This window comes from Megalobrama amblycephala, linkage group LG12, assembly GCF_018812025.1.
Source record: "Megalobrama amblycephala isolate DHTTF-2021 linkage group LG12, ASM1881202v1, whole genome shotgun sequence".
In the NCBI taxonomy this organism is placed as follows: domain Eukaryota; kingdom Metazoa; phylum Chordata; class Actinopteri; order Cypriniformes; family Xenocyprididae; genus Megalobrama; species Megalobrama amblycephala.
The window spans coordinates 35638703-35662494 of record NC_063055.1 but is presented as its reverse complement, the minus strand read 5'-3'; the positions used below and the strand labels follow the sequence as shown (position 1 = coordinate 35662494).

The 23792-nt window shown below is 37.0% G+C and overlaps 1 protein-coding gene across 2 annotated transcripts in view; it reads left to right on the top strand.

Annotated features, from left to right (window-relative positions):
* bin3 (bridging integrator 3) overlaps positions 1 to 23792 on the top strand; it is a 78204-nt gene that overhangs the window by 47587 nt on the left and 6825 nt on the right. For both annotated transcript variants that reach the window (XM_048210875.1, XM_048210874.1), the window contains 2 exons: positions 13136 to 13277; positions 16622 to 16756. In XM_048210875.1, the coding sequence (XP_048066832.1) occupies positions 13136 to 13277; positions 16622 to 16756 (277 nt within the window). The remainder of the gene's footprint in view (positions 1 to 13135; positions 13278 to 16621; positions 16757 to 23792) is intronic.

Genomic DNA, 23792 nt, shown 5'->3' with positions numbered 1-23792 from the left:
AACAGATCCTTTACAGCATTGACTCTTTCAAACTTAGTATGTGTCCATATCAAGTGTGCTAGAAATCTCATATTTAGCTTTAAACAAAACGGCATTCTTTTAGCCATCGTTGCGTCTCGCCTCCAGTGGAATCCTTAAAACACACTGTCTTTGTTTTCTGCTGAGCCAAAACACATTTAATCAGCCATAAGCCAAGATACCATGAAAGACAAGATTCCATTAGTGCATGAATAGCTCGGCGTTTCTTGTTTCTTTCTCGTTGTTCTCCCAATGTTCATGGGAGGAAAGTATTTATAATGTGATCCTTCTGAAAAGCTGTTGAAACTCTAATGGCTTCAGACAGATGTCGGATCTCTTAATGTGATAACTCATTTCTAAACCAGGTGAGTGCGTGCCTCTCGCTTTGAGTGTGTGTTTTGTCTGCGCTAACAGAAGTCAGCAGCAGTTTTGAATTGCGCGAGTAGCACTCTATTATATCTGCTGGGCGATATGCATTAGGGGGAGGTTGTTTTGACTTGGTTCATTGAAGTCTTTGTTGACCAAGACAAGATGGAATGTTTCTTTTTTTTTTTTTTCTTCTGATATGTTTCATGGGGAGATATTTTGGTAACAGTGACACTTGTCTTGGCAAACACCACAAACTCTTGCTCATATATTAGGGTTTATTCAAATCAAAGCAGTAAGTATTCAGCTTGGTTGCTTAACTTGTCCTGCAATGTTTGTGCTACAGACATGGATGATGCCTCAAATCTTACAACTTGTTGAGGAAAGATGTGTTAGTACTTTTCTAAGTGATCGGACTTAAAGAGAGTTCACCCAAAAATAAAAATTTAAACCCGTAAGACCTTCGTTCATCTTCAGAACACAAATGAAGATCTGATGAAATCTGAAAGCTTTCTGTCCTCCATTGACAGCTACACAATTGAAACTTTGACACTTCAAAAAGTTCATATAAAGAGATCGTAAAACTAATCCATATGAATTGAGTGGTTACATATAACTTAAGAATGAACCTCATTGGTTCTTGTGGAAGTTCAAATGTGCTGCGTAACACAAGAACGAACCTCAATGGTTCTTGCACGCATCAAGCAAACATGCTTGAGCTTCTGTTTAACACAACTTATGTGTGAGTTGATGTGAATGTACAGTGCTCAGTGTAAATGAGTACACCCCCTTTGAAAAGTAACATTTTAAACAATATCTCAATGAACACAAAAACAATTTCCAAAATGTTGACAAGGCTAAGTTTAATATAACATCTGTTTAACTTATAACATGAAAGTAAGGTTAATAATATAACTTAGATAACACATTTTTCAGTTTTACTCAAATTAGGGTGATGCAAAAATGAGTACACCCCACAAAAAAAACTACTATAAAACTACTACATCTAGTACTTTGTACGGCCTCCATGATTTTTAATGACAGCACCAAGTCTTCTAGGTATGGAATGAACAAGTTGGCGACATTTTGCAACATCTATCTTTTTCCCTTCTTCAAGAATGACCTCTTTTAGAGACTGGATGCTGGATGGAGAGTGATGCTCAACTTGTCTCTTCAGAATTCCCCATAGGTGTTCGACTGGGTTCAGATCAGGAGCCACTGAATCACTTTCACCCTGTTCTTCCCTCTTCCCTTAGATGTGTGTTTAGGATCACTGTCATGTTGGAAAAGTGCACAAGGACCAAGGGCACGAAGAGATGGTAGCATCTTCTCTTTCAGTATAGAGCAGTACATCTGTGAATTCATGATGCCATCAGTGAAATGCAGCTCCCCGACACCAGCAGCACTCATGCAGCCCCACATAAGGACACTGACACCACCATGTTTCACTGTCGGCACAATGCATTTTTCTTTGTATTCCTCACCTTTGTGATGCCATACAGTTTTGAAGCCATCAGTTCCAAAAACATTTATCTTGGTCTCATCACTCCAGAGTCCCAGTAGTCTTCATCTTTGTCAGCATGGGCCCTGACAAACTCTAGGCACCCATGCATGCCATTCCTCTACAGTGTACTCAACTCTTCTCATCAGAAGACGCTCCTGTCGAGGTGTTAACTTCCATGGACGACCTGGACATCTCTGTGAGATGGTTGCAGTTCCATCTTTTTAAAATTTTTGTACCACTTTTGCTACAGTATTCTGACTGATAAGTAAAGCTTTGCTGATCTTATTGTAGCCTTCACCTTTCTGGTGTAAAGAAATTACTTGTGACATTTCTCTTCCATGTGGTGCCATTGCTGACAGCATGAAATGGGAAGGTGTTTTAACACCCTTTTATAGTCAACTGTCTGCTGAACATCTGTGTAATGAATAATTAGACTCACCTGTGGTTGAATTCTTGTTAAATTAGACATTTGTTAGTCTAAAAAGTTGCTTCAGAGACTGTTAGTGGCGTGTACTCATTTTTGCATCACCCTAATTTGAGTAAAACTGAAAATTTTGTTCTCTAAGTTATATTTTTAACCTTACTTTCATATAAGTTAAACAGACGTTATATTAAACTTAGTCTTGTCAACATTTTGGAAATTGTTTTTGTGTTCATTGAGATATTGTTTAAAATGTTACTTTTCAAAGGGGGTGTACTGATTTACACTGAGCACTGTAAGCCTAAATTCAATCTGTTCATCATAAAAACAGATCGTGTCTCTTCAGAAAATTTAAATTGCGTAGGCCGTCTATGGAGGTACAGAAACCTCTTGGATTTCATTAAAAATATCTTAATTTGTGTTCCAAAGATGAACAAAGGTCTTTTACGGGAATAACATGAGGGTGAGTAATTAATGACAAAATTTTCATTTTTGGATAAACTAACCCTTTAAAGGGATAATTCGCCCAAAAATTTAAATAGATGGTATTTTTGATCGATTCATCTGTTTCGTCCATACAATGAAAGTCAACAGGGTCCAAAACAACACAGACTTCCATTGCATAAACAAAACAAAACTTAGAAAGCAAGTCATAAGGTTTGGACAAAACTGAAGCTAAGTATATGACAAAATATTATTTTTTGTCTGCACTATCCCTCTATGATTTTCACCCTCCAAATAATAAAACGGGTGGAACAATCCCATAAACTTAGCCGAGCCATAGCTAGATACCAGAATGCCATAGAGACTTGTGGGTGGGCTCTTTTGACTTGGGCCAGTAAGTAACCACCCTAGCAAACACCCGATACACCCTTGCATTGTCAAATGCCAGCAGATAGAATCCATATGGTGTGTCTCCTGTGTTGCTTAAAAGAGACACAGGGCTGGTCAAAGATGTGGACCAGCTTCCAATTCTGATTTATAAAAATAGAAAAACTATAATAAAGGCGTTCTCAGGCATGACACAGCACCCAGCATTCAGAATACACCCTCCAGCACAGTGAACTTGTTAAACTCTTGCGCAGACGTACTGTCACGCTGTCCTGCTGACAGGAGCACGGGGTAGCTGTAGCGGTCATCCCGTCCAGACTCTGGTTTGGCTCGCGGAGCTGCGCGTGTGTGTGTGCGCGACTGTTGCAAACAGCCGACTGCGACTTCGTCCAACTGTTATTTCTGCCATTCTCTGTCAAGCGGCCACCACACCCGCAGCCAGACTAGACGGGTGTTAAATTATACAGCCGACCAGCGAGGTGGAGCATAAGTGTGTGTGCTGTCATGCGGATGTTCATTGAAATATCAAGAGAGCTTTTAGACAGGACGGGCACATGACTGTGTGTTTAGGTTGTGCCGAGTCAGACGGGCTGTCCTCTAGCCAGTCTGAACTGTTAGTCTAGATTACAGCGAGTGTTTTTAAATTGCTTACTTCCAAGAACACCACTCGTAAACTGTTATTATGGACAGAGCAGGCAGTAACCTGCACTAAACCTGCTCTCAGATACGAATTCCATGTAACGGTATCAAATTGTTATTTTACTAATATAGTGTGTGTAGACATACATAATTAGATGATGTTTATGTGTATGTGAATGTTCCAAAATGGAAGGAATCACTCCCCCAAAATGGAAATGGAAACAACATTTTTAGTGATTACAGACTTAAAGGGGTCATGAACCGCTTTGTTTTATTGTTTTATAATGTTTCCTGTGGTGCACTTATAATGTTAGTATGGTTTTTACATTAAAAATTGTCATAATTTAGAATTAAAAGGCTTTTTTTTTTTCTACCCTTGATTTTAGCCCTCTTATTTGAATGCTCTGTTTTAAGGGGCGTGTTTGCTGTGAGACCCCATTGCTGTGATTGGCTAACATCTTTCCATTTGAAATAGCTACATATTACTCTCTCAAAAACTTTTAGCACGTTTTTACAGCTCTCAAGGTTAACTAGTCATGAAAAGTGTTGCATTACATTTAGATCTACGGCTTTGTATTTAGATCGTGGCATTGAAGCTGATCACAGACATGTTGTTGAGCGCATGAAAGCAGTGTTCTCGTCATTGCAACTCAATTTCTGCACACTAACGGATGTTTTCATCATAACTAACAGTGCAAATGAGATATAACTAAGAGATTCGTTGCATAAAATGGGAGTTTTGGCACAAGTCTCAAGTCAGTCACTGATAAACCTGCGCTGTTTGATTGACAGCTCCAGCGATTGTAGAGGGAGCGTTCTTTGATCGTTTTCTATATAATTTAATTACCGTTTAAATAACAGATTATTTTCACCCTGCTAAGAGAAACAACGTGAAGTTGACCGTTCAGTCACTGGTTTAATTTACTGACACACAGACAAAGAACATCTGACTGTACATGAATCATTAATATCAGATCAGGCATTAGAATTAACACAGTTACTGACATGTTGTTGCATTACTGTCGAGTCCATATTGTAAAAGTTTGTTTGCGAAGCCTGCGCTGAAATGCAAAAGAATCCACAGTGAAATTTACCCAATGCAAATAAATAAAGCTCAACTGAGACATTCACATTGTTGAAAATAAATAACCCTATTCCTAGCTTTAGGATCCTTTAAAAGATAATGTTATTTTTGTCCTTTATCACTATTCTCTTCACCTCATCTCACTAACACACCTACGCATTGCCACATGGAGTGACTACTTTATGCATCCTAATAAACTGCTCATGGTAAGTTTTCCAAGTCATTAGAAAGTGCAAATTTCTGACACGTTTTCTGTAGTAGACCGTTGTATGACTGTGTGAATCACTTGTGTTGCTTAGATCATCAAGACTGATGTTCTTACAGTCTAACATGATGCATGATTACCTTATGAAGCATCCAGCTGGCCAAGTCCAATTCATATTTACCCTTTTTTGATTCTTAAAGGGTCATGAAACCCTCCTGTTATAGCCTGGTCGTTCACACCTCTGAGCTGCAAAAACTCTGTAAAAATGGGCGTGTAAAGCTCTGGAAAAGTGGGAGTGTAGAGGGGGAGAAGAGGGGAGAGAATGACCAATGAAGCACAGACATACAACACACTCATTATACAGAATAATGAATATTAATATATGAGCACGGAGAAAAATGACAACAAACTCCCAAGCACAAGGGAGAAATGCGAAAGGATATTTAATAGGGCTAATAATAGGCTACTTTGATTACGTTTACGAGCACTGCAGTCTCAAAATCAGTCTTTTGTATATTAGAATAATCGTGTCGTTGCGTTCAGATAGGCTACACCACTGTATCAGTGTCCAGTTTGCACATATAATTAGTTTGAAGAAGACTTTATGAAATATGTGTGCATAACTACACCGTGCTGGTTAATGTTTGGTGCAGGAGAATGTGTGAAATAAAAACTTTAAACACAGATACTTTATTCTGTATGAGCTATGTGCCACGTGTCTAGTGTTGTTAAACTCATCGCGGAGCTCCGCGCTGAAACCGATCATATGCGCGCTCTGCGTCTATATCATAATAACAATCGTATTTTTCATGTGTTCTTATTCAAACTCCAGTTTTGACCACATCGTGAGCAAAATACAAACAACACTCACGTGCTGCTGTACTGAGGGAAACATACATATGGCTCGCGTGTTTGAACGAGGCTAGAGCAGGCAGAGGTGAATGAGCCGCACTTTTGTGACATTTGAATTCTCCGCTATAATGCGATCTCATGCAAACATATTTTCCATTTGTGCTGGTAGATTTCAGCAAAACAATCCACATGCACACAAACCTCTGCTCTGGTCGCGTCGCAGGAAAACACATTGTGTTGTAGCACTGAGGAAATGAACACCAGCGATATGTCTCTGAATGACAAGAGACAGAGGCGAGAGAAGTGATACTTCCTCATAATACCGCAATTATAACCTTATGCATACTACAGCGCAGTGATTGGATTAAATGAGTTTTATGTCATGAATATATGTCGAAAATCGCTCAAAACGGTCTACGTCAGCATGTTCGATCATGCCCATACTTGGGCCGAAAGTACACGATTACGTCAGATTTTGTGACGTTGCTCCGACTCAGCTTTTCAAACCGGAAGACAGAAATCGCTCTGAAAAATGCAAAAATAACTATTTTTCACTTATGAAAAATATTAATGAGTACCTTTAGTGTTTTCAATGATGTGCAGCCTATACATATCTGTTTACATCTCAAAAAAAGTGTTTTGGGGTTTTGTGACCCTTTAATGAGTGTTTAGTTTGTGTGTGTGAGTGAAATTCTGTCAGATTTATTTAGTTAAGTTAATTTCCATCAAAAATAACACATTCATTCCCACTTGTGTTTCAAGCTCCGTCTAGCTGTGTGTTTTTGATCCTGTCAGTAACGCGGCCAATGATTAAGACACACAGGTGTGAAAATAAGTGTTAATACTTGCAATACTGATGTTGTATCAAGATAATCGATCCTTACATAAATATATTGATACCAAATGTTTTAACTAGTTCATTTCTTTCTTTCTTTTTGTCAAAAATGAATGCAAAATGAACATTCTTGGGGGAAAAATGAACTGACAGATCTCGTTTAAAGATAGAGCTGATATTGATAGAGACAGTATATTAAAATCACAGCTAAATGTGATGTTTATTTTATGGGTTTATGTGAATATTATTTTAAGTTCACTTAAATTAAAAGTTAGAATCTTTTTAAACCTATTAAAAGTGAAAAATTATGGCTTTCAATTATACTGTAATGTTGAAGAATTGCTCCTTTTATACCCAGAAATTAAAAAAAAAAAAGTCCTTCAAATATTTATATACTCTCTTTATGTTGTTTCTACATCAATTTGGAGATTTAGTGTGAAAATATTATTATAAATGTGATTAATCACAATTAATTGCAATTAATTTACAGAAAAATGTGTGATTAATCAGTATTGACAGCAGATTTATTTATTTATTGACAGCACTATTGTTTGTTTGTTTCTTTCAGGGACACTGTGTCTTCCATTTCTGGAAAAGACACTGTCATATGTATATAGTAAATATATTATTTTCAACTCTTTTCTTGAATTGGTCAAACTAATCACTCTGAATTATTCATGAGAGAATCATTCTGAATTAAAATGATTTTTAATAATCCTTTCCAAGTAATCATAAATGACTGGAAAGAATAATGAAAAGTTATTGAATGGCAGGACTTTTATCCATCGGTCATCTGATATACTTTAAGGTTTATTTATTTATTTATTTATTTTTAGTTTTGGTGCTGTCTCCACCTCTTGGTGGGTGTTTATAAAAAAAGAGCAAGAAAGAGTTTGAGTTTGTTGTTTTTGATATGAAAATGGTCATAATCACTATGAATCTATTTTAAATAGATTCTGCCATTTTAAGTATTACGTTTCATGTTGTATAATCCAGTTGTCACACTTCACATTTGTGTCAAGAAGAGAGTAGTCATTGGGCCAAGGTGGTGTTTTATAAATAGAGAGTGAGCGTGGGTTGTGGGGCTGGGTCCTATGACGTTGCTACAGTGATATTGTGCCGCTCCCTTCTTTACTTCCTGTGGGAAACAATTTAGGGCTTGTCTTAACAGAGCTCTGGATGGTGAAGCCCGCTCTCTCTCTCTCTCTCTCTCTCTCTCTCTCTCTCTCTCTCTCTCTAATTCCCTCCTTGTAGTTCTCCTTCACTTTCACCTTCTAGCTCATCACTTTCTTTACTAATTTGACTGATTCTTCTTTTCTTTGCACTAATAATGTAATAATTATTTTGTATAATGCTCACATAATAAGCTTAAATATTGTTACTAAGCAGTTTTACAGAGAATGTTGCCATAAAACCCTCAGTGAGCAGCCGAAGATGATGAAAATTATATATTATGATGCAATAAAACACTTCACACTATATTTAGATTTGGTAGTGTTGTTTTTACTGTTAAATCCTGTGGCTGTCAATAGAATAAAATAATCACTATTAATTTTATAACCAAACTTTAGAAAGCAAAGTGAAAAGTTATACACCTTTTTAATATTATATTGTTGACATCCTTATTTAATAACTTGTCATTTTAAATGGTCCTGTTTAAAATAATGAACTGCTTATAGAAATAATCATTAAATAACTAATGATTTACTTTCATAATATCTGTTTTTGTTTTTATGAATCATTAGTGCATGTCATACTAAAAAAAAGTTTAATAGCATGAATCATTTGTTCAGCCTTCAGTTTTGTCTATTTCCACTTCTGGACAGTTGCATAAACTTAGTCACTATATTAAGACTTTGTCTTAAGAACTAGTTTGACCAACTTGCAGTTAACCAAGGGGTAATCAATGTTATTTTTCCAATTCAAATTACACCAATCTACCTTTTTATGTAACGGACTTTAAAAAATTAGGACCGCTCTTCAAGAAAAACATTAGTGTCTTAACTTTTAAGACTAGTCTAAGTGGTTTATGCAACCAGCCCCTGATCCATTCATATCTCTGTATAAAATAAAGCCCTTACATTATTTCCTGAATATTATTTCTCGAGACTGTTCTTCAAAAAAAAAAAAAAAAAAAAACGACCCTATAGGTCGTTTTTCAAGAATAATTATTATGACCTATATTCATGTTTTAAAGTCATGCACCCTCTAGCTGGTGTAAAAATAATGACAGTGTTGTGTTACGTCTGTCGTCATTACCAATCAAAATGCGTGTTAATTTGAATGCAATGTGTGGACTTTTTACACCATTTCTCCTATTTCCATTTAGCAAAACTTATTTTTTTTATTAACGACTACACCCACCCCTAAACCTACCCTTACCATGTGTTCACACCGCCGCCGGCGAGAGCGTCAAAGTGACAGGAAATCCTTCATTTTCAATAAGAGCTGGCGGCGAGCTTCGGTGAGAGCGGCTCGGCGCGTCTTGGACGGTGAGAGCGTCGAGGAGAGTTGAAGTCAGGTCAACTCTATGGTAATGAGCTATGACGCGGTTCGGCAGCAACCAATCGGAATGTAGAGGTCCTTGCTTGAGAGGATTCCGATTGGTTGCCGCAAGTTGTCATTTACTTTGACCCTCCCACCGGCACCGGTTTGAACGAACAGTACAGCTTTGTTGGCAGGGCGGCCAAGACTAATTTTGACGCTTTCGCCGGCGGCGATGTGAACACGTGGTTAGTGATTTATAGCGCATATACACTTTATGAGCACATATGTTCCCTGGGATCGAACCCACAATCGCATGATCACATGATTGCATATTTTTATTTCAATGCTCTGTCAATTGAGCTACGCGAAACCCAAAATAAGATGCAGATAAAAGGGAACAAAGTGTCCTGTTGTCGATAGGGGCACAACTTTAGCAAACGCTCCTATGGGTCGTATTTCAGGAAAGTGACAAACGACCTATGTGGTCATATTGGTTGGAGGACATGTTGTATTTCTCTCAGAAGTGCATTACATTAAATGCCATTGCTGCTTTATTCCATCTATTTAGTGTTCATTGTTATTAATTATTTATTTAGAATATTTTTTATTCAAGTAGGCTTAACGCCCATTCACACCAAGAACCATAAATATAAAGATAATAACTATAACTATATTAGAGTCCACACCATAATATCATTCTGTTTATTCTAAGCGAACGCTCCAATTTTTTCGTCTGCCACTTTAAATACTTGAGCTCTTTAAAGCAGGATGGATTCTGATTGGCTGCCAATGTTTTTATCATTCATCAGCTGGAAAAAAAAGTTGTTCTGAATGTGACACCAGTGATATAGTTCCTCTATTCCGTTACTGATTATAGTTGTGGTGTGGACTCTACTACACTTTTATATTTACGTAGAATGATCTTTAGAACTATATCTTTATCGTACTTGGTGTGAAGAGGCCTTTATTAACTAATTATCATTCTCTGTGAAAGTCACCAATTCAATTTGCAATGTTTCCATTTGAGTTTAATCAGAAGCCACTTTACTCATTGTATCTTCTCCCACTTATTGCCCGTAGCATCTTTCATGCATCAGAAGACCTACAGATTCACCTTACAGAGTTTCTTCACCTAAATCCCCCAAATAATGCACATAAGAACATACATTTTTAGCTCATTGACCTTAAAACTGTCCTCCTACTGCGAAGCTCGTAGCTTTTTCAGTAGTTACAAAGAACAAAACGGTGAGGGTCATGTGTTTGTACTGTTTCTCGGTGCTCCCAGGCGATGCGAAGTCGAAACGCAGTCAGGCCTCAAACCAAAGCGGCCGACTCTGTTGCTAAGTTACAGTTTAGAGTTTTCCTATTTTTAGTTTCCTGAGACCAGGCTTCTCACCCAGAGATTATATTTTCATTTGGAATAGAAACAATACAACAATTCAAGTGAAATGCCTCTGTGCCTTTTGTGTGGCTGTAATTAAGTGATCCTGTTAAAATGGGCTAATGCTACATCAACAACCTCACCGCATTATTAAACGATTGTCCGAACAAGCTCACTGTGAGTTCCTAAAGACGAATGTTCTGTTTGCTGTGTTCAACACACTGTATTGATTTTCTCTCCATGTACACTACATAATGTACCATGAGCACTATGTAGTCTTTCATTTAAAGTAAGTTTAACACCTCAAGGAATGCATAGATATTTTTGACAAATATTTTTAGGATGATGTGTATTCTGAAGACTACAGTCATATCAGTGGCCTAGAAAATGCCAGAGATTTGTAATTTATATGGCTGGCCGCCATGTTGAGATCAACCAAGTTAATAAATGCAAACTTCAGATAAGCATGCCACAAACTGTTTATTTTTAGATATGTCAACCTGTTGTTATGAAAATGCCAAGTGTTGTCATATCGGTTGTTCAGAAAATCTAAATTTATACTTAAAATTATGAACTCAAATGCAAAGATGTAAATCGTTGGGGAAGGGTCATTGACAAATAAAGCTTCAAAAAAGGTGTGTTTTTTTTTTTTTTTGTTTTCTTTACAAAACTCGTGTAATGCATATTTTTGAATCATGAACAATGTGTTTAAACAAGTTTTCAGTTGTTAGATAACATTTTTCCAAGCACATTTTACCAATTCCAAACCACATCAATCTTAAAAATTACTATTCATTTTCTATTTAATTATTTATAAGGTGTGCATGATTATTAGGCAGGTTTTCTTTTACAGGCAAAATGAGACAAAAAAAGTGATTTAACTCAGACTGAAAAGTCAAAAATAATTAAATGCACATGAGAAGGATGCAATACTAATGCAGTATTAGAAAGTGCAAAGTTAAAGCATGACCATTGTACAGCAAAATGCTCATTGGGTCAGCAGGGTCAGACAAAAACAGGTGGAGAAGATTATGTGGAGAAGACACATTAACTACAAAAAAAAAAAAAATGAATTAAGTGTGAAACCATCAGGAACCCTTTAGTCTCCAGCACCACCATTTTCCAGAACTGCAACCTACCTGGAGTCTCCAGAAGTGTAAGGTGTCAGGATCTCAGAGACTTAGATTAGGTAAAGAATCCTAAAAAATGACCCGCACTTAAAAAGAATCACAAGCTGAAGTGTTGTGAAATACATGAAGACTGTTTTTTAGGCTTTATAGACAGACAGATTGAGAGTGACTCTTGAAGGACCAACACCACATCATCTTGTACCACTGTTTGAAGAATTCAGTTTTGGAAGATCATTTTTAGTCCATCTCTGCAAGACAGACTTTTCAGGATAGGAGATGGACTAAAAATGAACTCCCACACCTTACTGCCAGATTCTGGAAGATGAATTCTTCAAACAGTGGTACAAGAGGATGTGGTGGAATTATGCACACCGGTTTTTCATTTCCAGCCTTCATGAACAATTATATACTGTATCACTGATTAAATACAACATTAATAGTAGTTATCAAGATTGATGTGGTTTGGAATTGGTAAAATGTGCTTGAAAAAAAAAAAAAAATGATCAGAAAATAAACTTGCCTAATAATTCTGCACACGTTGTATACTGTAGTTGAGTTGTACCTCCTGACATGGAAAGTGTACCAACCTAACCATACTTGAAATTAGCAGTTTTTACCAGTATTTGAGACCTTTTCACAAGGATCAGTTGGGGTCCTCTGGATGATGCATTGTTTTACTGTTATTACCTTTTCAGCTCATAATAAAAGAGCCATGTTTGCAGTTGTGCCACCCTGACATTTGAGAATATACAAATTGCTGGACAAAAGTTTTTCAATCATCTAAACAGCTTTAAAATATATATATATATATTTTAAAGCTGTTTAGATGATTGAAAAACTTTTGTCCAGCAATTTGTATATTCTCAAATGTTTATCTCAATAGTACATTTAATATATATATATATATATATATATATATATATATATATATATATATATATATATATATATATATATATATATATATATATATATATATATATATATATATATATATATATATTAAATGTACTAAAAATGAATTCAAACTAAATAGGTTTTATAGAATAAAGTGATATATGTCATGAATTTATCCAAAAATTTTAAAAGTAAACATTGCACTTGGACACAAAAATATGCACTTCATGTTATTGAGCCAGAAATTTCTCCAGAGGTTGACAGCTATAATTGTTCTCGTCATAGAAACACGACAATTGGCCTCATGCATAATGCAAACTTGGCAAATATCTTTATAAATCTTTTGTAACTGAATTGAATGTGACAGTCTGATTTACACTCATTTCTTCTGTTTGTAGCTTTTTGTTGACTTTTGTAATTTGTCTTTGCCTAGTATTGTTTGTTATGTGATCCGTTTCCATTCTGTCTGTGTTGTGTGTGCTCAGGTACAGCAGTGTGTTTCCCAGTCTGAACATGGCAGTAAAACGCAGGGAACAGGCTCTTCAAGATTATAAGAGACTCCAGTCTAAAGTGGAGAAGTATGAAGAAAAAGAGAAGACGGGGCCCATCATGGTCAAACTCCATCAGGTACAACCAGTTCTTCCATCTAAATGAAAGGCAGGACTTCCTTTCCGACGGCGTTGCAATTTCAGGCATTCATATTTCAATGAGTGACTGATTTCTTAATAATACCAAAAATCCTTTAATGCAAGTCAGTTCACTCAGCGGTCATCTTGGTAACGCCCCAGGTAGCTGTTTTCCATGTAGATGAAACAAACAGCTCTGTCCGTTTGGATGGAGAAAAACAGAAATCTCAAAACTGATTGTCGAGATTGTGCTTCAAATCAGGAGTAAACCAATGAACCAATATTGATTCTTAAATCCCAAGAATTTCAAACAATAAATTCTGTTTCGTCACTCTTTAAAGGTCCCGTTTTTCGTGGTTTTTTGAAGCTTTGATTGTGTTTATAGTGTGCAATATAACATGTGTTCATGTTTCGCGTGTAAAAAAACACAGTATTTTTCACATAATTTACTTATCTGTATACCGCTGTTTCCACTGTCATAAAAACGGGCTGATGACTTCCTTGTTCTATGAAGTCCCTCCTTCAGAAATACGTAACGAGTTCTGATTGTGCCAGCGGTTCCTGTGTTGTGATTCGACAGCAGTTTAGCGCTCCTTGCCCGGAAAGGTCACGCCTCTTACCATAACGGGGAGATGCACGAAAGCACGGTTAGTAAAAAAACTGTTTTAGTGACGTCATTAAAGAAGGAAGTAGAGGGATGTAGTCCAAACTGGCCGTTCGATGTAGGCGACTTCTGTTAAATAAAATATCTCGCTTGGCATTGAACTTTGAGCTTTAAAATTTTACAGATTTTATTTATACTCTAACAACAACATTACACACTAACTAAAGTTTGAAACATGGGATCACGAAGAACGGGACCTTTAATGTAACGTTACAGATCGCTGTAACCGCATCAGTTCAAGCGGTTCGCATGAACAGATAATCTTTTCCGCTTTACTGCTAGTTACAGCATGAAATAAACATGAATGAACATCAGAAGGTATGTTTAAAGATACAGTACATCTTACTGAAATGTCTCATGTAATCACTCAATCAGTCTTTCATCCGCAGAAAGACATCAATAAACAGCTTGTAAACAATGTCACATAACATCACATTTAGCACAGGAAAGCCATTCAATGACTATAAACTAGATATATTTGAATAAATCTGTCCTGAGAGTCACCGTCATAAAAACTGCAATTTCAAAAAAGAAATTAGAATAGAAACCTAATTATGTCATTAAAAGTTATTATTATAAAAACTTCTGTATATAAAACTTCAAATATTTGTATAAAAAAAACACATTCATTTTGACCTTTTAATATAGTAATGTACCTACTGACAGGGTTCTCTAAATATTTTACAGCATTAGTTAAGAGAGATTTTTTTTCCTTAAGAAAAATTTACATGTGCTGTACCTAATACTATATATCCGAAATGAATCAAATTGCAAGCTTGTGAATCAAAATCAAATCTGTCAGTGACCAGCCCTTATTACAAGCAACTAACACTAAACCAAACCCTAACCTTATAGTATGTACATGTTGTTAATTAAGATCAGTGCTTATTTATGTAATGATACTGTAACAAGAATACATTAAATAAAATGTGACCTGCAAATCATATTGCAAATTTGTGTTTTTCAGACTTATCCAGCTAATGCTTATGCACGTTCAGGAGTAAATAAGCTCTGTGTAAAAGAGGATTGCAAAACACTTTATTTCAATAGTCCACTTTAGACATCCTACTGACTATAAGTAACTTTGCAATTACAACTTATTCTACTAACCTGAACCCTCACACCTAACCCTAACCTAACAGTCTACAAATACTCTAAGAGTTAGTTGACCATCGAAATAAAGTGTAACTGATTATTGGATCTTTTAACTCAAAATTGGGGCATCCATTCCTTCCTCTGCTATGAGTGTTTCAAATATTACCCTGCAGTTCATCGCCTTCATCACATTATATTCTACCTTAATAGGCCAAATACACTTGCTTATTTTCACAAGGTTTGTTCTGGCGGATTGTATATGGATAAATCGCACATCTTCAGCCTTGTTTGCTCCGAGTGTGAATTTTCAGCACAAATGTTCATTGGGACAAGAGTTTAAAATGAAACTCTGCTTCCTTGTGACACACTCTTAAAATTCACTCTGCAATAAATGTATTATTTTTTGAGTGGTGGTCCCTGGGTACAAGGAGCTATAGAATTTAATGTCATGTCCGCCTCAAACCTGTAGCGAAAAGATGTAGACATATGGCAAATAATTGACAAAATACAAATATTTTTAATGCATACTACATATTGAGCTGAAACTGTATTTTTGTTGTAGTAGTCCACGTGAAATGACATTCACAACTCATTTTACTTCTGTGACATGGAACAGGATATTGTTCCCAATAAGACCAGAAATATGCTTTAAGAAAGCAATTTTGATTTCAGCTGGGACTCAAAACGTCACACAGCCATTAGAATGAGTTTTGATCTGGTCTTTATAGATCTTCCTGTAGTGGATGCTTGTGCTTGAGTGTGGCGGACCTTGAGAGTCATTGGGTTTATTCTAATCTGTCCACTCTCGTACAGTTCTGGCGGGATTTTTTTAGCACGCAGCAACAAGTGAAGGAAGCTGGGCTGGATGGGTGCAGAAGTATTCAGAGCACATGTATACATGCGAGCGAACTCACCCACGCAAGAGAAACAGCCTCTCAACTCAGCTGCACTTTTTCAAGAGGCTGCGCTCAACACACACTGAGGGATAATTGGGTTCCGCACACACACACGCGCATTCGCACACGGTAACACGATCCAGCGAACACGGGCAGATAATAATTGTTTGTTCTCTTTGTTGTACACTTCTGGGTCATTATGCATGTGTATGTTGACATGTTGAGGACTGTAGGTGCGCAAACAGATACAGACGGGTGCCTGGAAAACTTCAACATACATGTTCAACATACAGGCTGTTTCATCGCCCACACACACACACACGCTGAAGGACTTCGGCAGGGCCGTAGAGGATAGACGCACCGATAAAGTATGCGAACACATTCACATTTACACACGTCCTGTGTCATATATAGAAAGCAGGTCACATCCTAGCAGAGATCAGCACTTATGGGCCGCTTTCCCCTCCCGTCCGCTGTGCTGATTGGTGATTGCATCATGAATATCGTTCTTCCCCACCTCCACACCCTTGAAAATATTCTGGCCTCATACAATATATATATATATATATATATGTATAGTATATATGTTGTTGTTGTTGTTTTTCTAATGACACACATGCTTAAATAATTGGCAAGTCCTGGTTTTGTTCATTGCTCCATTATGTGTGTGTGTGTGTGTTCTGATTTTAGGCCAGGGAAGAACTGAAGCCTGTCAGAGAAGACTTTGAAGCAAAGAACAAGCAGCTATTGGACGAGATGCCCAAGTTCTACAACAGCCGCATCGACTACTTTCAGCCCAGCTTTGAGGCTCTGATACGAGCTCAGGTGAGCATCAAATGTACCCAGCTCAGTCGCAAAAAAAAAAGCTCAAACTAAAATACATCCACTCAGTTATGTGGATCATATCATAGAAATCATGATATTTTTTTTAAAAGAATTTTTTAGAAGACTTACAGGCACAGTAGCAAAATCAACCAGCGAGGATGGAAAATGATTACAAGTTATTTTGTGTTTTATCATTATAATTGGACTTAAAGGATTAGTTCACTTCAGAATTAAAATTTCCTGATAATTTACTCACCCCCATGTCATCCAAGATGTTCATGTCTTTCTTTCTTCAGTTGAAAAGAAATTAAGGTTTTTGAGGAAAACATTCCAGGATTTTTCTCCATATAGTGGACTCCATATAAGGAACTATCTAGCGAAACGATCAGTCATTTTCAAAAAATAAAAAAGTATGCACTTTTTAACCACAAATGCTCATCTTGCACTAGCTCTGCGATGCGCCATGCATTATGTTGGAAAGGTCATGCGTGACGTAGGCGGAAGTACCGATCCAGTGTCTACAAAGTGAACATGCAATGACTAAGCCAAAAAAAGGTAAAACAACGATGTTGACGATTTTGAAGTTGGAGGAGAAAATGAGACGTGTCCTTTCCAACGCGATTACATAATGCGTGGCGCATCGCAGAGCTGTGCAAGACGAGCATTTGTGGTTAAAATGTATATACATTTTTATTTTTTATTTTATTTTTTTATTTTTAAGACTCTTATTCCTCGTCTGGTATCGATAGAGTCCTTTGAAGCTGCACTGAAACTGTAATTTGGACCTTCAACCCGTTGAGAACTGTAATGTCCACTATATGGAGAAAAATCCTGGAATGTTTTCCTCAAAAACTTTAATTTCTTTTCGACTGAAAAAAGACATAAACATCTTGCATGACATGGGTGTGAGTAAATTATCAGGAAATTAGAATTCTGAAGTGAACTAATCCTTTAAAATTGAAAGTTAACATGCTACAAAAGTAGAGTATTAAAGTTAACACTTACAAACTTCTAAATGTTCAGTATCCAGTCAGCAGACTAGTAATTAATCAAATAATGCATGCAATGTATTGAAGTATGAAGACTGAAGTATAAGGAATACAATAACACGATAACAATGTCTCACTGATCATGTGACAATATATGATGATGTGAGTGATAAAATGTCCTGTGCAAATTATGTATTTTGGGACAAAAGTATGTATTTTTAGGAAATGATACAAAATGCTGTCCCATGGCTGTAATAATATAGTTAAAGGCCCACTGAAGTGCCTTGGAACGCGCAGCATTATTCAATGTGTTGAGGTAATTTCCACTGAAACAGCTCCTCCCCTTTTTGATATAGCCAATTGCATTTTGTTAATACCACAGCTTGGCTTTGTCATTGTTTTGGAGCACACCAGCTTATAAATAACAGTAAGGCGAACATATCTATACTAAAAGCCCAAATATTTTGATTTCATGGGGACTTTAAGGCTAGTAAATGTTCTTAATTCACCTGCCATTGGGCAAAACAAAGTTGGTTTTAAAACCCTATGCAAACATGTACAAACAAGACCCCTTGTCTTGTTAAGGCTAATTTTATAGCTAGCTTTTTCTAAATGTACACAATTACATATTTGCATACCTTTTTCACAAGTCTGGACCTGGGACAAAGGTTAAACCAAATTTATACATAAAAGAATATGAAGAGTAGCAAAAAAGTATATAATTATCAAGTCATGGTAAAAAGTTTAATGATATTCATTTAATAGAAAGTTAAATAAAAATAAAAAAAAACTGTTGCCGTTAATAAAAATCGAAATCAATAAAAAATCAAGTTAAAGAAACACCCTCATACACGCACAGACACACTCAGTTGTAAATTTTTAAAGCTGACGCTCCCTCCACCCAGATCTAATGTGATTAACCCTAACACACACACACACACACACACACACACACACACACACACAAAAACACTCCTTTATGCTGCACTCACACACTCTCTCACTCTACACACTTCCCCTCACTCTAATGTGATTAACCCCCACAATCCTGCCTCCTTATGTCCACAGCTCAGACTGCGTGTGTTATTTTAAGGAAAGTGTGTGAGAGAGCTAAACAGTAGAATCTAATGAATGTAGTAAAAGAGGTAAAGCCAAGTCAAACACACACACAGTCGTGTCTTCAGGATGTGTGAATTCACCCCCTCTTTGAAAAATTCAGTATCTTCATATAATTCCTAATTTGTTGTTTTGTGTGTTTCTGTAAAAACCATGTGGTCATTGTCAGTGCGTGTTTTTTTTTTTTTTTTTTTTTTTTTTTTTTTTTTTTTATTTAACAGTCCCTCCATTGTTGGCATGGTGAATAATGAATAAAAAAAAAATGAACTATTGATTTGAAAGTGCATGTTAGTAAAGATAAAATTATTTTTGTCCTGTTGAATAGTCATATTAACTAAATCATACTCGTATTATAACAATAATAATAATAATGTATAAGGAAATATTATGCAGTGACATTCATACAAGTGTCCAAATGCTTTTTAGGACGTCTGTGTGTGTATAGGTTGTCTGCACATGACGTCACAGCAGCAGCGCGAATGAGTCTGGAGGGCAGGGAGTGATTTTTCTATATAGGAATCCTATCAAAAACTCAAAATTCGTATGTTTTGCGTCATTTATGGTTGCTCAAATCGATAAAATCGAGAACCCAGAAGATGTTTATATCATTTACATAACTTATACCATTTTTTATAATATCGTTTTTTAACTTTAAAAGTTGTCGCCTTTAATAGCGTTTTGCATCTGCTGATACTGAAATGAAGATGGATATCTGCTTACCTTATTAGTTTTTGACTTGGTTAAATATCCACATTCTTTATGGTATCGTTTGAGGGAAGCTATTTTATCCCATTGAATGATCATTTGGTGTTTTTACTTCAGTTTTGTAGTATTCCGTTCACAATGTTGATCTGGTTACCATGAGAACAGTGTCACGCGCTGCTGCTTCAGCCATCATATGGTAGAAAATGTCCAAATAAATAAATGTTTAACAAGCTGACATTAGTTGATTCAACAACAAAGACAAAAACACTCAGCTATGTGATTATTTTACTGAGTGATAGGCTGTGGGTTTATTATTAGATTTGATATACGTCGTCTTCCCGTCACCTCCTCAGCCTGCTTCCCTTACTGTGTTTTTACATGTATAAAAGGCAACAATTGTATTACAGCGTCCAGTTTTTTCCATGAACGATGACGTGAGCTCCTGTTGCGATTCTCGATTCAGCATAAATGACCTACAATGGCGACATTTTTCACAATCGCGACAGAAAATCAAAAATACTGCCCTAACTTCACTAGTAGAAGGGGAAGCGCGATATAAACAAACCAAACTAGAACTGAACGCGGCGGACGACAGCTTCACATTCTCTATATCAACCTCCTCGATGGCAGGAAAGTCTTTCAATTCAGTGGAAAAGTCGCTCATCTTCATAACATAAAGATCACGTCCAACATATGTTGTGATTTTCTGTTTATACCTTTCTAAACCGGCACAGAAAGGCCTTTTCTCCATCTCTTACATTCTAATTTTCACTGCTTGCCCTCCACCGGAATTTTGCGCGTCACCAGAACCACGTGATTGCAAACAACCTATTAGAGGAGAAAAATAATACAGTCTAGTCTAACATCACATATGATATCAGTACACATTGACTTAAACTTTAATATAGTAGCATTAAAGGGTTAGTTCACCCAAAAATGTAATTTCTGTCATTAATTACTCACCCTCATGTTGTTCCAAACCTGTAAGACCTTCGTTCATCTTCAGAACACAAATGAAGATATTTTTGATGAAATCAAAAGCTTTCTGACTCGTCCATAGACAGCAATATAATCACCACTTTCAAGGCCCAGAAAGGTACTAAAGACATCATTAAAATAGTCCATGTGACTGCAGTGGTTCAACTTTAATGTTATGACGTAAACAATGTAGCAGAATGACACAGAAGATATGTTAAATAAAGTCATTATTTTTGTTTTGTTTTTGTGCACAAAAGGTATTCTCATCGCTTCATAACATTAAGGTTGAACCACTGCAGTCACGTCGACTGTTTTAATGATGTCTTTAGTACATTCCTGGACCTTGAATGTGTCAGATACCTCTCAGATTTCATCAAAAATACCTCAATTTGTGTTCCAAAGACGAGCAAAGGTCTTACGGGTGTGGAACGACATGAGCGGAAGTAATTAATGACTGAATTTTCATTTTTGGGTGAACACACCCTTTAAGAAACACAAACAATAGGATATTTTAAAACTAAAGGATCATCTAAGCTGTCATCTGCCTGCCAAGTTAAAAGTATCCTCTAAGTACGGTGGATATAACCTACTGTATTTTACACAGTGTTTTACAACACTGACTTAACTCTGACCTAGTGTTAAAGCTGAATAGTCCAAGCAGGCCTTTTTTTGGTGGGTTAATCACATATTTAAAAGCCATAATCTTCACAGCTCAGGGCAGAGCGGGCAGACGAGATCTGTCAGGACCTGATCCAGTGCCCTGTGATCCCCAAAAATGGCATCTTGATAGTCTTGAGACGGCCTCTCCTGGCTGTCTACTATTTCAGTCTGGTATATTAAACAGATGAATTGTGTAGTCAATTATTTATTATTTAAATTTTACTGTAATTAAATAAAAATTTGTTGCTGTATTACAGTAGTAAATATGAGGTTATTTCACATTTGTAACGTACTTGACTAGTTTTGTGAGATTTACCCACATAGTATTGTTACTCTCTAGAAAGTGTAAATGAAGTGTTTTCTTTGCTCATTTTGGTTTATGCTTTTCCTTCATTTAGGAGATTATTCTTCTTGTGTGTGAATGTGTCAAGTGTTAAGATGTCTGATTGTGTGTTATCTGATTAGCCTGAGTTGGATTAACCAAACGGGAAACAGCCATCATGATGACACATTGAGTTATGCTGCTCACGTGGGGCATTCATGTTCGAATCAATTGATAATGTCACTTTTCGACGGTTCTAAAAAAAAGCGGCTGATCACCCAGTCAGTTGTTTTTATGATGATGACCGTCTGACTGCACATTATCACTTGAGAGCATTGTATTGACCAATCAGCATCCAGAACTGGAACTATCCATTTGATAACAAGGTGTTCTGGTCTTCTTGTATAGACTAGTAAACAACAATTGCATTCAGCTTGTAAATGTCATGGGTGGAACAACATCAGATTTCCTTTAGCTAAAACCACTCCGAACTTAATGGAGACAGCAGTCTTTTGTGATTGTTTTTGTGTAGCCACACTTTGTTGTGTTACGCTTTTGTCATTTGCTCTATTGAAAACCAGACGTGGGTGCTCTGGAAAAAATAAAGGTTATAAATAAATGAACACATGAATGCAGTATTAAGCTCAGGCCTGAAATGCAGTCTTTCCCTGAGCTTTTTGCTAACAGATGGGCAGCAGAGAGGCCTAACAGATGACCGAGTCTCATTCATCAAGTGCTTTCTGTAACCCAGAGTGCCGTACCTCCAACACCCACATACTCCAAGACACAGTCACCAACAGCAGCTCTCTGTGACGAGGGAGAGGCGGGTGTCTCTCTGTCGGACAGAGGGAACACATGGTCTCCTGAGACCGCAGGCTGTATTACTATAGGTGCCGTGCAGATACGCTTCCTCCCTCCGTATCTGATGGACGTCAGATTAGACGGTGTGTGTTTGTGTTTCCAAGAATCCTGGAGTGGACACAGTTTGACTCACCAAACATTCAGTCATGCTGAGAGTCCCTCATCCTGCTGAGTCATTCGCACACTGCCTTATATCAGTGGAAGAGGACTAATAGAAATTTGGCCTAAAGAGAGATACATGCATGCATGCACGTACATCCTGGATGGCCACGGAATGAGCCAAATTTACACCAAATTTACAGACTTTGAGTCTTGACCTCCAGTGCAAGTGGTAACACTTCAGATGCATGAAAAATATGAAATTCACAAATCTCATCTTCACCACCTCTTTAATACAGTCTTCACTGGATGCATTAAGAATGGAAATGTACTGAAAGTGAATGACGTGGAGCATCACATTGTCACCTGATTGGGTGTGCGCATAAAGGCTGGGACACACCAAGCCGACAGTCGGCGGTCGGGCAATGTCAAGCCGTTTTTAAAAGTTGGTCAGCTAAGTTTTTCGGTGTGTTCCGCACCATTGGTTCTAGTCTGGGTTTTTTGGGCCGATTCAGCATGTTGAGTCGGCATCGGGCCTTCTGAGAGTGCGAGCTGTTCAGCTTAGCGAACGAGTCGGTGCACGAGAATAAAAGCGAAAGTGATGCAAAAAGTCAAGATGGTACAGACAGAAGGCTGTTATAATTTTACGTCATCTTAGAGCATTTGAATGCACAAATATTTTCATAATAACATGAGCCGACTGGAATGAAGAAAGTGATCAGTGTGATTGATATTCAAAATGGCAAGCAAGCGCTGCTTTGTTTACAGTTTGTATATCTCTAGATCTAGTTTCAGTGTCCTTTTTGAATGACGAAAATAGACTATTGATACCTGCTGATATAGACAGATATTTACTTACACGCAGGTGCATAATGTACATGCTAGTTGACAGTTGCCTTTAGTCCTTTTGGTGTTGTCAAGCACAGCTTTTTGCCAGGCGACAACACAGTCAGCTTTCATCGCCGCTAGTTCTTTGACGTCAGGCTTAAATGGATAGTTCAGCCAAAAAATGAAAATTCTGTCATTAGTTACTCACCTTCATGTAGTTCCACACCTGTAAGACCTTCGTTCATCTTCAGAACACAAATTAAGATATTTTTGATAAAATCCGATGGCTCAGTGAGGCCTACATCGCCAGATAATTAACACTTTCAGATGCCCAGAAAGATACTAAAGACATATTTAAAACAGCTCATGTGACTACAGTGGTTCATCCTTAATGTTAACGAATCTTTTGTTTCAAATTAGTGGTTCGGAGCATGTATGAAATTGCCAAAGTCACGTGAACCATTGAAATTTCGAAATG